General features: G+C 36.4%; 1 protein-coding gene across 18 annotated transcripts in view; it reads left to right on the top strand.

The window, feature by feature from the left end:
* Nucleotides 1-15,222, top strand: part of PPFIBP2 (PPFIA binding protein 2) — a 113,720-nt gene that overhangs the window by 14,175 nt on the left and 84,323 nt on the right. For 14 of the 18 annotated variants that reach the window (XM_074586115.1, XM_074586112.1, XM_074586149.1 and 11 more), the window contains exon 2: nt 5,323-5,420. In XM_074586115.1, the coding sequence (XP_074442216.1) occupies nt 5,354-5,420 (67 nt within the window). In that variant the 5' untranslated portion in view covers nt 5,323-5,353. Of the gene's footprint in view, nt 1-5,322; nt 5,421-14,603; nt 15,030-15,222 lie in introns of those variants that run through there. The other 4 variants (XM_074586127.1, XM_074586124.1, XM_074586137.1 and 1 more) reach the window with 2 other exon arrangements.

Below are 15,222 nucleotides of genomic sequence, written 5' to 3'. Positions count from 1 at the left end.
TTAGTTAGCTCATTTTCATCTTGGAGGTATTGTACTAGTACTGTGCTTCACCTCAGGATGCCCCTTCATATAAGGACTCCCAACAATATGTTGATTAGAGACTCTACCATCTACCTGAAATAGTTCAGTATCAGGTTTTTGTTCAACTTTGGCTAATCTGTATTTCTCTCTAGAGCTTCCTCCTCCCCCTGAGAGTGTACGCTTTACACTTTCTAGCTGAAAACAAATATTTTTTTTTTTTTATTCCCATTCTAGTTATTCTTAAAAAAACCCCTATAGTCTTGTTTTTATTTATTACATAAAGGGTAATAAATGAAGGAAGGGTTCTATTTACCCTTCCACCTATTCCAGTGAAGCACATGAAGGGGAAATAGGGCAAGTAGTGTCTATATTAACAAATAAATTAAATTTAAGCTATAATCAGATGAATAGGATTTCTGGCTGGGTAGTCCTGGAGGATGCTGTATAAATAGTGTTCCTTAGGCGGTCATTCTAGCGATCATCAGAAATTCTTCTGTTCCCAGCAGCTGTGGATGGTTATTTAGGACTAAGGATTAACTTAATTACAGAGGTATGCCAAGTTCTAAAAGGCCAGGATCCAAATATGTATTTTTAACTTTTGTATTTGATGGTGTCATGAGAACTACTGAGCCAGGTTGAAGAGATGAATCGGCAATTGTGTTCCTGTGGGGTCACTGGATGTGGCTCAGGAAGAAGCAAGGTGGGAAATGGCGGGGGTGGAAACTGCACACATTTGTTCATTCCAGCTCAGGACTCATCTTGCAGCTGAAAAAAGCGTGGAGGACTTCTGAGGCTTACCCAAGCCACTTGAAATTTCATTATACCATTAAGTACAAAGGAACGTGATACTTGAATTTGAATCTTTAAGCAGTTTACTAACATGTATTTATTCATACAAAAAAAAAAAAAGGTGGTGGTAGTTAGTTATTAGCTCTGTCTTCTAAATGTAAAAGGAATTTGTAGGCCACCCAAGCCATTAATATTAAGGCAAGATCTGGATTTCAGGAGTTCTGGTCAAAAAACACACCCCTCTCCATGACTGATAAAGTTGGCAACCTCATTATTAGGAGCAACCTTGGAAAAACATCTGACTTATGAGTTACCTAGATGTTGACATTCTTATCTCTGGACAGCTGCTGGTTCAAGGCAGCCATGAAAGATTCAAATTTAATTAAGGCTTTTCATAATTCTGAAGAACATCTTGCTCATAGTGAATATGGCTGTTAAATATTATGTTCTTTCTGGACACAGTAAGTTATCGTTTTACATACAGAAAGTAGGTTAAGAAATTTGCAAGGTATATTGGCTCTAAGCACAATAGTTCTACAAGAGATTTTCATTTTATTTGAAATGCAAATCTCAAATTGGGATTTATAGGGTAAAGCTAGCTGAGCAAAATAAATTTAGGCATTCAGACCAGTTTCTCTGTATGCACTTCCTGGAAGATCTTATTACTTAGGTAATTACAACAAACAGGGTTGTAATATCTTTGTATGTGGGCTGGGCTCTAAATTAGTATGAGCGTGTGGCTCAGAAGGGATGATAATAATTTAGACTTAAATCTGTTTAACAGTAAAACTTTGGCTATTAATAGCGAGCAATTTTTACTGCTCAGGCAAAAAAAAAATTCTTTTCTTCTTAGGGACCTGAAAAGGTGAGTAGATTGGTTCTTTTATTTTGCTGGTATATAAATTAGTCTAATAAATCCTTAAGGTTAGAATTTGTACTGTAATATTAGAGATTGTTTTTGTTCAGTCCTTACCAAAGCTAAAAAACCTTCTTTTTTCAAAATATATGTTTATTTTTATATAGTCACGGTGTTCTGCATCTGTTGATGTCATTCAGGAATGAAAGCTGTAAAAAGAATTGCAGTTAAAATACCAGCAAATAGATGGATCCTGTTTGAGGCACTCAGTATGCCTTGGGATTGATACAGGTGTCATGTTATTAAATAAGAATTAAAAAAATAATCCATAATTGCAGATATTTCTATAGAACTGCATCAGAAATGGTGACTGAAAGCATATGAGATCTAACAAGCTATTTTCCTAATATTGCTCAGAACAGTCATACTGTAAGAAGGGAGTGTCTGGGAAAGTAAGACTCGCCTGAAGCACAAGCAACAGGTCTGTCTAGAAAAAGATGTTAAGCAAGTAATATTACATTATCGCTCTGGAGCAAAGAACATTGCTTTCATTAATAAACAGTTGTTTGATCAGCAGGTTTTACTCTCGCTTAATGCAGTTAAGCAGCAAATACACCGTGGATACAGGTGACAAAACAGGCAGAGTGTGGAGGCTGGGAGGAGACAGAAGACTTAGTTCTGGTGGTATTTTTCAGCAAAGCTTTCTGGTTTGTGCCAAGATCTTGATTGAAGGTTTTTCCATAAGTAAAATTTCAAGTTTGTAATGTAATATATCAGCATTTTCTGCACCTGTTTCACTACAGATAGTCAAATACTTTATTTGATGTTTAGAAGAAATGGTGGTCCTACATTTCTTGTTAATAACGACTGTGTATCACTCTAGCTGCTTTAAGCACACGGAGCAGTAGTTTACAGCGCAAATAAGAGCGTGCAGTGCAATGTAGCAATGGAAACTCTATGCTATTTTTGGTGGTTTTCCCTCTTTTTCTTCCTCCTGAGACAGTCTGCTGTCTTAGTTCACCAACACAGCTGGTGGCCATAGATTTCTGGGGGAGCGGCTGGTGGCCACATCCACCAAAGGAGCAAGGTGGCCCAGGTGCCTCTTTGGCAGCTGCTTACTGTGGGTGGATTTCCTCTCACCAAGGAGATTATTACCCATGTTATGGTTGCTTTCAACTAGGGGAAATATTGCAAGGAAGGAGGCTCATTGCAGTTGAGAGTAAGGTATTTCCAAAGTATTTAGGGAATCTACTGAGCTACTGGTGGGTAAATGTGACGACAGAAGATGGAAATCTACCAAAACCAACAAACTGAAGCAACAGAATCAGAGGGAGTGTCTGTAAAGTTCACATGTGTGAGCATTCTGAAATTGTAAGTTTCTATCAGCTGTCTTAATGACTTTCCAGATTATTCTGAGTATAGTTTGTGTTATTTACAATACCATTAAAGGAAATACTTGGGTCAAATGCATTTTGATGAAATTCAGTTACATTTAGCATTGTTCATACTTAAATTATTCTTTTGACAAAAATGGAGAGACCAAAACCAACCATTCATTTACATTAATCTTTGCCTTGGGTGACTCTAAAGATTTTTATTCCGTTTTCTGAGAAGGCATTCTCGTATCGCTTTTCAGATCAATTTGATCTGAAGTTAAATAAGTTAAATAAATGGTAAAGCTCAAATTATAACATAGTAATTTCTGACTCTTATTCCTGCATCTGTTCCTCTAGATAGTGGTGTTGTATACATTGACTGGAATGGGACATAGGACACACACCTTACTGATAACACAGAGGTTATTAATAAATTAACTTTCTTTGTGTATATTTCAGCAGCACTGTGGAGAAAAGCCTGTGTCTCAGGATTCTTAGTTTGTAAGAGAAGCCAATAATTTTGACTTGTTAGTGAATTTTTTCCATTGCACTGGGTTTATTACTGAGATTGAGTATTTCTTATGATGCAGTAATTTGGATTCAGCCTTAAGTGTTGTCCTGCGTACTTTTAGGGATTTATTACTTATTGTCTGACAAACCCTCTGAAACAAAAAAATGGGTACTTTTTTTTCTTTAAAGCTGACTTTATCCTCTGGCTACTGATTCTACATTCCAGTCCTTAGGCAGGCTCCCACTGAGAGAGTAAATGTGGGTGGTTTAGCTACCAGTCATGTCATTGATCATGGTGGCCAGTGTCTGAATTGTCACTGGATGAACACTGCACAAAAATATTTTCATCTATGTGAATTGCCATTAGAGATTATTGTAATATTTATTTAAATTCAAAGTAATTGAATTCTTAGCATAGGTAACTGAATAATAAGTAAAGGTTAGTGAAATTTCAGTGGCATTGGAATAATCAGCCCCACAAACATATGACTATTGCCTATACACGTACTGACAACCTGCATCATTTGAAGGATATCTCTAGCCATTGTCAGACAGGTGTCTTTTGTGGTGCTTAGAAAGCTCTCAAAATCGAGCAGTTCTGAATCATAGATTCAAAAACTTACTCTATCAGGAGACTGAATGTCAAAAGACTGAATTGCACCCTTCATGGAAGAGAAATCATATTCCATGATCCTTTAAAGGCTTTGTCAGTATTTTGAGTTGTGTGTTAGAGCACTGCAAAAGTTATGCACGTGTACAATCCCTATTCATCACTGTGTGGGCACTGGTTTCATACTTCAGTGATGAAGTGATGTGCAAAAGGGCCTTATTTCATAGAGAATTTTCTCACTGGCAGTGAAATAGACAGCATAAATTCTTTTGCTCTTTGAAATGTCATCTGTTGACAATAGTGACTGCTACTTGACTAAGAATCCAGCAAAACCAACTCACAACCAGAGACTAATTTTGGAACATTTTGTCCTTAATGTCAGATGGTAACATGAATGTCTTTCTTTAATCCTTTTTTCAAGAGGCAGCAGTAACTTTCATACTTGGAAGCATGAAACAGAAATTTCATACTTGTGGCATTTTGGTTATCAGAATGGAAAGAACTGTATTTTCAGTGTCATGAAAGAATTGGTAGAAAGATTGAATGAGGGAAGGAGGAGTAAAAGTGATGTGAGAATTGCTGGACTTGGTGTGCTGTAACGTAGAGGTCAGATATGAAAGCCATATGAGATATAGTTACACCTGAGGCTGAGCCAGCAACAGGTTTGTATCTCTTCATTCTCTACTCTTATGGCAGCAATCAAAAAGCAGAGCTCCTGCAGAGATCTGATTATGGGTTAAGGATGTTTTTCACCATATGTTCATTCTTTCATTGAAATCTAGTCAATCCTCTTACCCCACAGTGCAAAAGGTTGAAATGCACTGAACGTTGAATCTATAAAGCCATTGGTAAGGATGAGGGATAGGGGGATCTCAAGCTTCCAGGATTTGAGATTGTTTGGTTTTGTTTCCATCTGCATTTCCTTGGTTTAGTAAGATTTATTTAAAAAAAATAAAAATAAAAATCAACAATGAATAAAACCGTCAGAAATCCCAAGTCATCTATCAAGAATAGGAACAATTTTGGTAGTTTTCATATTATTAGGCTGTATTTTTGCTTGTGTGGACTTTTGTTTGTGTGGCTTAATTTATAATGTAACAGTGACGTATTTTCTATCAGGTCTGGTTTAGTGTAACACATGATCTCATCTGTCTTTTCAGTAGAAACTTTAAAGGTCTGAAGAAATCACAGATGATGGCTTCTGATGCTAGTCATATGCTGGAAGCAGCTTTGGAGCAGATGGATGACATCATTGCAGGTATAATAATGCTTTATTTTACACCAAACTATTATGAGATTTAACTATGTTTGTCTTTTTCCCTCCTTCAGTTTTCCTGGTTGTTTTTTCGCTTTTTAATTATTATTCTCAATTTATCAAGTTCTCTGTGATAGACAGATTTCTGTGGTTCAACAGTTATTTGAAGAAAATTTAAAGTAAAATAAAGGAGGGAAACCTGCAATTCGACCTCAAACATGTAAATATTAAAGTAAAAGAGATTTACTTTGCTCTAATGCTATATGGTAGCTTAAACACATCCCAATTCCTGGGGTAACATTCCATAATGTATGTGTTAGGTTTTTATTTCAGTGTGTCTTTGAAAAAAGTTTTCACCAAGGTTTCCAGGTAGCTGGATAGTATATATCTTTATTATACATACACATATAGATAAATATATAAATTAAAAAAAAAAACCCACATTTTTTCTATTTATGATGTATAGATTTAAAGTATCTCAGCTATTAATAATCTTCATGGCCTAATGAGTTAGAATGCCTTTTTTATTCATACACACATTTATATCCAGGAGTGGAGCTATGAAATTCTTTTTACACAGCTGCCCACTAGAAAGGGATATGATGCAAGACAGAATTTGCTGTCTTGGTGCTCTCACAGTAAGGCAATTAAAAGTTTTCTCTCAATATTACTGCATGCAAGAAGAGAAGTTGATTTCTGTGGTTAGGACTCAGTAGCCTTGGGGTTTGTGCTCATACACCATTCAGTTTGAGCTCCTAAAAGAAGTATCTGGGCAGGGCCATGATCTCACTTGTGCACAATGGCAAAGCATTCACTAAAGCTTTAGAAATTTAAATAGTGACACCCATGCTGTGCCTTCATATTTTTTCCCCCTAATGATGAAGATGATGACATCAGCTTCTTGTTCCTGTAGTTGTGCTTCTTCCTGCTCTTCTTCTTGCTCTTATAGTAAAGCTTTCTATCCAGAGACTAATATGGACCTTCAAATATTACCATGAGACTAGCTGTGATTAGGCAAGAAGTCATGAGCCAGGATTTTTAACAGAATGCTAAGATATACAGTAGTGTAAATGTGAATATGTCACAGATATAATTCCACAAATAACTTTTCAGACCAATGGAACAAGATCCAGGCAAATATACAAATGTATTTCCTTCTTGCTTCTTTTCTTGAATGCAAAACCTCATTCAAACAAGATTTTAACCAACAGAAGTTAATTGGTATTTTATTTTTTCACCTATTTTCTTATAAAACACATAAACAGATAGTCAGGGAAGCATTGCACTTCCCTCAGATATATAAAGAAAGAACAAGAAAAGCAATTCCCAAACCATAATTCATAAGCTAGAAAATTGAAGTAATTTCTTAGCCATTGCAAACCTTGGGTTATGATCGTGGCTAGTGGTATAAAAGAGCCAAAGTAACGTAGAAGCCCATGTCCCTTTATTTATGCTATGGAACCTATTCTTGTAAATGACTTGCATACATCTGGAAATTTTAACTCAGTATCTCTCTTCTGCGATGATTTATACATAGCCCAGCACACATTGGTGATATCATGGGTGCAGTGATGATTCCATTCTTCAGAAAAATCAAGAGAAAGAAAAATAGGCATATTCTATTTAATTTGATTTTCATATTAGACATTTATTTTCCCCAGGAGTTGTCAGAGCTTTGTAGTATGTTTTCTTTTGAAGGAAAGGGTTAAAAAACTTGTCATGATATTGAGGATTTTTAGGTTTGTTGCTCCATAGGATTTCATCTGCTTCAGTCTTTTCTGTTAATAGAATGTGCTTCCAGCATATCTCAAATTCACCACTATCTCCTCTTTTGAGATATAAACCACCATTCAACAACCAGGTCTATCACCTTCCATATCTGAGCAGTGTTATGTTTTGTTTAGAAAAAAAATCAGTTTTACTTGAAGATGCCATTTCATATTCCCTTCAAAAAGCTTTGCAGCTGTATGGTTTTTCCAGTGAGAGGATAACACTGCTACTCACGGAATCACGGAATCTTCAGAGTTGGAAGGGACCTCTAGAGATCATCTAGTCCAACTCCCCTGCTAGAGCAGGATTGCCTAGAGCACATCCCTCAGGGCTGCATCCAGGCGGGTCTTGAAAGTCTCCAGAGAAGGGGACTCCACAACCTCCCTGGGCAGCCTGTTCCAGTGCTCTGTCACCCTCACCGTAAAGAAGTTTTTCCGTGTATTTGAACGGAACTTCCTATGTTCTAGCTTGTGCCCATTGCCCCTCGTCCTGTCACTGGGAACCAATGAAAAGAGTCTGGCACCATCCTCCTTCAGCCCACCCTTTAGATACTTATATGCCATAATCAGGTCTCCCCTCAGCCTTCTCTTCTCCAGACTAAAGAGTCCCAGCTCTCTCAGCCTTTCCTCATAAGGGAGATGCTCCAGTCCCTCAGTCATCTTAGTTGCCCTACGCTGGACCCGCTCCAGCAGTTCCCTGTCCCTCTTGAACTGGGGAGCCCAGAACTGGATGCAGTATTCCAGTTGTGGCCTCACCAGTGCAGAGTAGAGGGGGAGAATGACCTCCTTCAACCTACTGGCCACACTCTTCCCTATGCAGCCCAGGATTCCATTGGCCTTTTTGGCAACAAGGGCACATTGTTGGCTCATGGATAATTTACTGTCTACCAGGACCCCCAGATCCTTCTCCTCAGAACTACTTCCCAGCAGGTCCACCCCTAACCTATACTGGTGCTTAGCATTCTTCCTCCCCAGGCGGAGGGTCTTGCACTTGCTTTTGTTGAACCTCATTAGGTTCTTCTCTGCCCAGCTCTCCAGCCTGTCCAGGAAATGCTACTCAGTAGCATTTCCATGAATGGAAGCTCTGAAAAATGGTTGTTGTGTGGCTGGTTCTGGGTAAGAAAATAGGTGTTTAGTGTTGGGTATTTTTTCTATGGTATGGAAAGGTAGCCTTGTAATATCTGGCATAACTGATTAAATGGCAATATATGACTGCCTAAGAAGATCATGTATTTCTTCTAGTTTCATGCTAGAAAAATAACTGAGGTCAGAAGCCAGGTTTGGGGGTTTTCTTATTATTTGTTTGTTTGGTTTGGTTTTAATATTCTTTTCCTTTACCCTGCTCCTTTCTTTTAGATTGATTGTGCCCAGAGCTTTTTAGGGTTTTAGCTTGATAAGTAAGAAATAGAATTAAATTGTTCCAGGCTTCCAAACAACATTGTTTTTACCCCCCTCAGTTGCCATGATTGTGAAGACAGTGATATGTAAGAAATATTCAACATGAATCAGCAGATTGCACATCCCATTCACAGCTGTTTTGTAGTGGTGTTGGTGCTCGAGCTCTAAGACAGATTCAGGCATGCTAGTGGTATGCAAAGTTTGTTTCCACTGTGCACGTATAGGTCATGAGCAAACTGACAGCCTCTTCAAGACAGTTCACTTTATGACTTCACATTACTTACACTTTCAGTCTGATGTCCACTGATATTCAGTATAATATGGAAAATCCGCTTATGTAAAGATATCTAATGGGGAAAAGAACCATGTTATTTCCCGACAATGCATCTGTCAAGTCTCATGAATGTTAACTGAATGCTTCACATATGATTTCAGAATTATGTCCACCTGCACCAATAAAAAATCATATTGCTTTATTCCTTTACTTATTTTTAGTTATAACATAAAGTAAAAGCTCAATTGAGTGGGAAGGTTGTTTACCTTAGTTATTTATTTATTATTTTCCATTACTAGAAATAGGTAAGACATTTTAAGTCAGGTTGACTCAAGCCTGTTCTGGTCGCTCTCCTCTAACAAATGTTCTGTGTGTTCCAGAACTGTTTCTTGAATTTTGGTATGATTGAAGGACCAAGTATTACTGCTGGAGCCTATACTTGGATACAGTTATTATCCCAACTCATCTCAAATTGAGGAACATAGTAATTATTCAAGTTTGATTCTCTCTAATTCAATCCACTAAGCTTCCGTATGCAATTTGGGCAGGGACTGGAATGTTCTTTTGTCCTGTATGGTGAGACAACCAAATAAGGTAGGAAACTCCTTCAGAAGGAGGACTGTCATGAAACAAACCAGGACTGAGAGTCTTCTAACTGCAAATTTATATATACCACATTATGCAAATATTGGACAAATCATCTATGTGAATGTAGCTGCTCTTAGAGTAGACTGGAAACAGCAAAAAAACCAACTGTTCAGAGATTGTGCTATTTCAATTCACTGTATCCAGACTCTGTAGATATCTTCAGGCAGCACTACATTCAAAGACAGGGGCTAAACTTGACTGTCGGAAACTCACGTAGCTGATGAAAAAGATGTTTCCTTTGGAATGAGGCCTGCATGGGTCCTAGGAGAGCTATGCACTTCTCTTGGCCTCAGATCTTTGCTGTAGGTACAAAATGAGCATTAATCACTATTTTAGAGAAGTGAGAAGTCCAAAGATGTGTAACTTGCATTGGTTAATATTTGAAGCTTGAGTAGATGTGTATATACATGCAAAACCAACATTTTCTCTGTTTAATGAGAAAACAGTCCCAATTTCTTTTATTGTTATTATTAAAATATTAGACTGTGGTCTTGTCCTTTAAGGTAAGAACTGGACATACAAATACATGTTACAGATATTTAGAGATCTGCAGTCCTACTTCTAATTTTAAAAGTCATGTCTCTTAGTCCAAATGTTAACATAGCTCATACATGATTCTGATTAATCAACATAAAAAGTCTCACTGCAGACTGTGCATCTCAGTGCAATACAAAATGTATTAGAGTGCATGAGGGTAGGATTGTGAAGCAAGATTAACAAATTGAATTTCATTGGACTTGATCAAATTTGACAGATAGGTCAGTGTTCCCAAGTCTTTTATGCTTCAGTACATCTGTACTGATAACCCACCCTCATAGCTATATAAATTAGGCATGCTAAATGATTAGCCTTATTTGACTAAAATAGCAAAAAGGGCTAATGTGATTGTCAATGAACATGACTTATCCATTAGCTAGAATGACTTGCACTCCAAACAGAGGCTTTCTCTAAAGAAGGCGCCCATATGTCAGATCCGTCTACGCATTCTTTGTTTGAGCTGCATGACTTTGGCATTGCTTCCCTCTGAGGTTTGACCAAGTCATTACTTTCCCTTGTACCCTTTTATTAAAATGTGTTTCATTATAGGACTATAGATTTTGATTATTTATTCTTTGCAATATATCCTAATGAATTACAATAATTTTTATTTTACTTTTATTTTATATCAAACGGCTTCTCTCTGTCAACAATCTGGAAATACATTATTTCCTTCTGTGAATAATGACCATAACTGAAAGATCTAAAAACTCCTGTCACAATATTAGTCTGCTGCAGCTCCAGAGTCTCTTCAAATTCACCAAGTAATCAGTGTAATTATTGAGTTTCCTTTTAAGCAGAGCTGCTGCAATTATTGCTTACTGAAAAATAATGAGAGAGTTAAATGTGTAATCACATGGGTGTGTACTGATGTTTCAGTATTAGTACTGAAAGATTAAAAAATACAAATAATTAAAAAAATCTGTCAAGAAGTTGTCCAAGAAGTGTATATGCTTAAATTCCCTTCTCTTGAAGTGGCAGAACGCTTGTGTTCGGTTCATTGCTTTGGCTGCATGCTACAAACCCAGCCACTTCCCACACCCCTGCTGAGAAAGGGACCAGTAGAGGAAATTATACTTAAGAGATGAACAAGATTTTAATTCAAGTTTACTATATTTTCCTCATAGGATCTATTTGCCAGAATTTGAAGGAGAGCCTGTTTGCGGGTTTTTTGGTGGATTTTTTTCCTTCTTTTTTCTTTATTGTTCTGCCCCATCATAATTTTACTATGAAAACAACGGAGTTCAAGTTCCAGAGCTACGCTACGTTCCTGGATGTGTTAGATTACTAAGTCACCTCTAGTTAAGTGATTAGAACTTGGTTTAAAAATGCAGGAGTGGACAAAAAATACTAACACTTTCATTTGAACCCCTTTGGATGGGTTTTAGGTTTTGTGAAATAAGGTTTTCACTGAGTTCCTACATAAATAATAGGAAATCAAAATACTTCCTAGTGAACTCATCCTTTACCCATGAACAGTCATGCACATCATCGCAGGTTTCATTCATAATCTAAAGACTAGTCTCACAGCACTTTAAGTGAAGAAGATAGACAAAACTGTTCAGCTTCATAAGGGACTGAAATTGTCCAGACCAGACAGAGAGCACTTAATCCTATTCTTTGTGATGTGTGTGGGGATGGGGGGGTCTTATTTGAAATACACGCAGGGTGACATGCAACTGATGGGCAGTACAAACCTCTTGTGATTGCACAGAATGACGAGAGACTAGCTTCTATTTTTTCTTTTAAATTCTTATACTTCCAGATATCTCTATATTTTTATCACTTATGTCCTATTCAAGGTTCACAGTATTTTCAAATTCAAAATTTAGTTTCTATAGCAAAGGTGTACAACATTTTTTAATTTTAATACAGAGGTCTTTGTAGAATTTCATTTTAGAGCACTGAATTAACACATAGTTGAAGTAATGATGAGAGAAACAGAATAATTTAAATAATGAGCATTTTATTTTGTTATAGATCAGAGTAATTGAACAGCAACAGCTGCAGTGGTTTTCTCGTGTTTTCTAAATAAATTGTAATTGTGTTAATAGGTTATGCTTCAGTAATTATTACTGTATTTTCTTTTTATTTTGTGTGGGTTTTTTTAATCAATAATTTAGGCTTTTTTCTGAACAAAATAAATAATATCTCTACAGCACTTGTTTACCTTGTTACTGCTTCATTAATTAAGCCGAGCATTTGTGAAGTTGTACTATATAAGATACTACAGTGGCTTTTTGAAACCATTAAAAACATGTATTTATGCATAAATCTTATAGCCACAGAGATATGAAAAAGGAAATTAAATAATAAATCACTTGAAATTGGGTCTTTGATAGAGAAATGTATAACTTCCTGTCATAACAGTTCAAGAAAATTATGTTTTAAGAATATTGTGAGAGGGGAAAAAGATAAAAAAGGTGACCTTTAGCCATCCTGGAAATTAAAGGGGAAAATATAAAAACTTAAACCCTAAATATTTAGGGTTTATAATTTGTAGTTCAACATTTATCTTTGTTTTATAACACTTCTTATAGCTTATTAGGTGCTCACATTTAGCTTCAGATACTCAACTCTGGAAAAGCTAATTAGTTAATTCCTTAGATGTTGTCAGCAGTAACAGATTTGTAACAACTTAAAATCTTTTAAACTTTTAAAACTATAGCAGTTCACTGTCTTTCTGTTTAGTTAATCTGTAATTTTTCATGTCAGCTATCTGTGGTCTTTCTTTTATGTTCGTTAACAACATCTAAGACATGGCCTCAGAAACTGTGTGCAGTTTCATTACAGACATTTGATACTATATTTTGTAGGGCTTTACGCATTCAAGTTAAGACCTTGCGTAACTGTTCAGGTGTAGTTTTGATCTGTGTTTTAAAGGCATGTGAAAAATCATAGCAACTTGCATGTTGATTGTGTATGTGCAGCATTGTCTACTCATTCCTTACCCAGGGTTGCCAGAGCAACCTGAAGTTTGGAATTTCCTCAATTTTGAGTTCTTAACCTTGCAAGAGGTCGTTATTGCTATTTGGGCTACTGTCCCAAAACTTGCTTCCCATACTCTCGCTATCCTAAGCATATTTTCTCACACACAGTGGGGGCCTGAGCACAAGATAGAGAGTGAAGACTCCCTGAATCCTGTTTGCAGTGATGGATTCCCTCTGTAAACAGGGCAGTACTACAGAATCTTAAGGAGCTGAAATCATTGAGAACTTGTTTCCTATGCATACTTGACGATCTTTTACAAAAATAGATGTTTAAAATTGTTTTGTGTAAGATAAAATTGTCCTTTGAACGTCCAAGTCAAACAGTGATTTACTGATCAAGTTGGTCTTTGACTTCCCTTGCATGTGTTCCTGCCTTTCCAGCAAAGCAACGAAATTAAAAGCTTTCTTGAAAATAAGAGTTAAGACTAATTCAAAATGGAGAAATTTTGTCAACTGAAATATGCTACTTTAAATTGTTTATTTCTGACTATAGATAGACAGTTCTGTCAGCATATAACACAAAAAATACAGTTGTGACCTCAACACCTATATCAACATACCAAAAATGCAGTACTGCATTGTGTTTATGCAAAACAAAATCCATACATCATAGGTATTTGTATTGAGTTTTGAGAAAGAACGGAAAAGAAACAGAGATGTAAATAGCTGCAGATGCAGTATGTAGCAAAGAAAAGCAGTTAAACCATGATGGCCGTAACCCCATAGGACTGAAAATCTGAGAAACAAAGGTCCTTTTGTAGTTTATATGATGTGATCTGTTTTTCAGTACATGAGTCACTGAGTTGTTTAATAGGCTAGTGAACAGATTTCTAAGATTTAAATTTAAACAAGTTTTATCAAACACAGGATTTAAGTTCCAAATCACAGCTTCTCATCTTCCTACTTTAAGGCAATGAAACTGTTTTGAAAGAGTCTTTTTAAAAATCAAAATTAGTGTAATTTTTATAAAACTAGATGCCTTTATTTCTTCACAAACTGCATGCTCTTATTTTCCCTGTGCTTTCAGAAATTAATTTTTTTCATGAAACAGTATTCACGTTACCAGTAGCTTACTACTGCTTACTAAAAACAATTCTGGATTTTGTACTAAAAAGATGTATTTGTTGTCTCACAACATTGTTTTAGTTAGACTACTGGTTTCACTGGCCATAAATACACTTTTGTGTGTGTGTAAATAAATTAAAAAAAAAAAAAGAGAAAATCGGTGCAAGTATTTGTTCTTCTTTAATAAAATTTGTTGCTCCTGTTTTTCCTGTGTGATGGACACTCGGCCTCAAATCTCCATCATGCATAATCCCTCTTCCTTTTTTCATTAGCTGTAAGGCTGCTTAGCTTGTGTTTCTGGATAAGAGAGACCTTTTTGTTGCAGTTGTGTACACAATGCCTAATGTGCTGCACATCACCGCTTAGAGTCTATAAGTATGTAAAAGGAAAAAGGCTGAGTAATTACACAGATAATTTGCATAAGAAATTATAGGCAGTTCTTGAAAATTGTGTCAAGGATCCATGTGTGGCTGTATATAAAGCTGAGCTGAAAATCACCCGAGCTGCACGAAACTTGCATCTGAATATGGTCATTAATGTTTCTAGGCTTGGAAATTTTTTCCTGGGGCTTCCTGCTAATCCAGTTCAACAGTTACTGTTCCCTGTAGTTAAGGATCTAAAAGCAGAGATTTGAGGAGAGGCTAATATGAGCTATGATTCAAAACACACCATTTGTGATGTATTTTGCATCACACTATTAGAAGAAGGATTTGTTTGAGCTACCTCTTCACTCCCTTGACAGAAGGCTTTGGAACGAGGAGGGTGAATTATGTCCCATCCAGACCTTACTATTAGTTTACATAAATTCACATTTTCAAGGCTATCTTCATGAGAAAAAGAGACTTGTGCTTGAAAGAAAATTACACTTTATAGTCTTGAAGGAGAGAGGAAGAACTTGGACAACCAATATGCTCCTTGAGTAAAAACTCAGGTAAAGAAAAAAAAAAAAAAAAACAGTTCTCTAGCAGTATAATGATTGACTGAAAGGCCAGAGAAAATGCATGTTTATAATTTTATTGTAACCACTGTTGGTCAGATATCGAAACTGTTACCTTTGAGTATTTCAGCTTTATAGAAAAGCATCCTTACCCCAGCATGGAAGTAGCTTTTGGGTTTTGTTGTGG

The sequence above is a fragment of the Larus michahellis genome, chromosome 4, assembly GCF_964199755.1.
Source record: "Larus michahellis chromosome 4, bLarMic1.1, whole genome shotgun sequence".
NCBI lineage: Eukaryota > Metazoa > Chordata > Aves > Charadriiformes > Laridae > Larus > Larus michahellis.
This window is presented reverse-complemented; position numbering and strand designations above follow the sequence as displayed.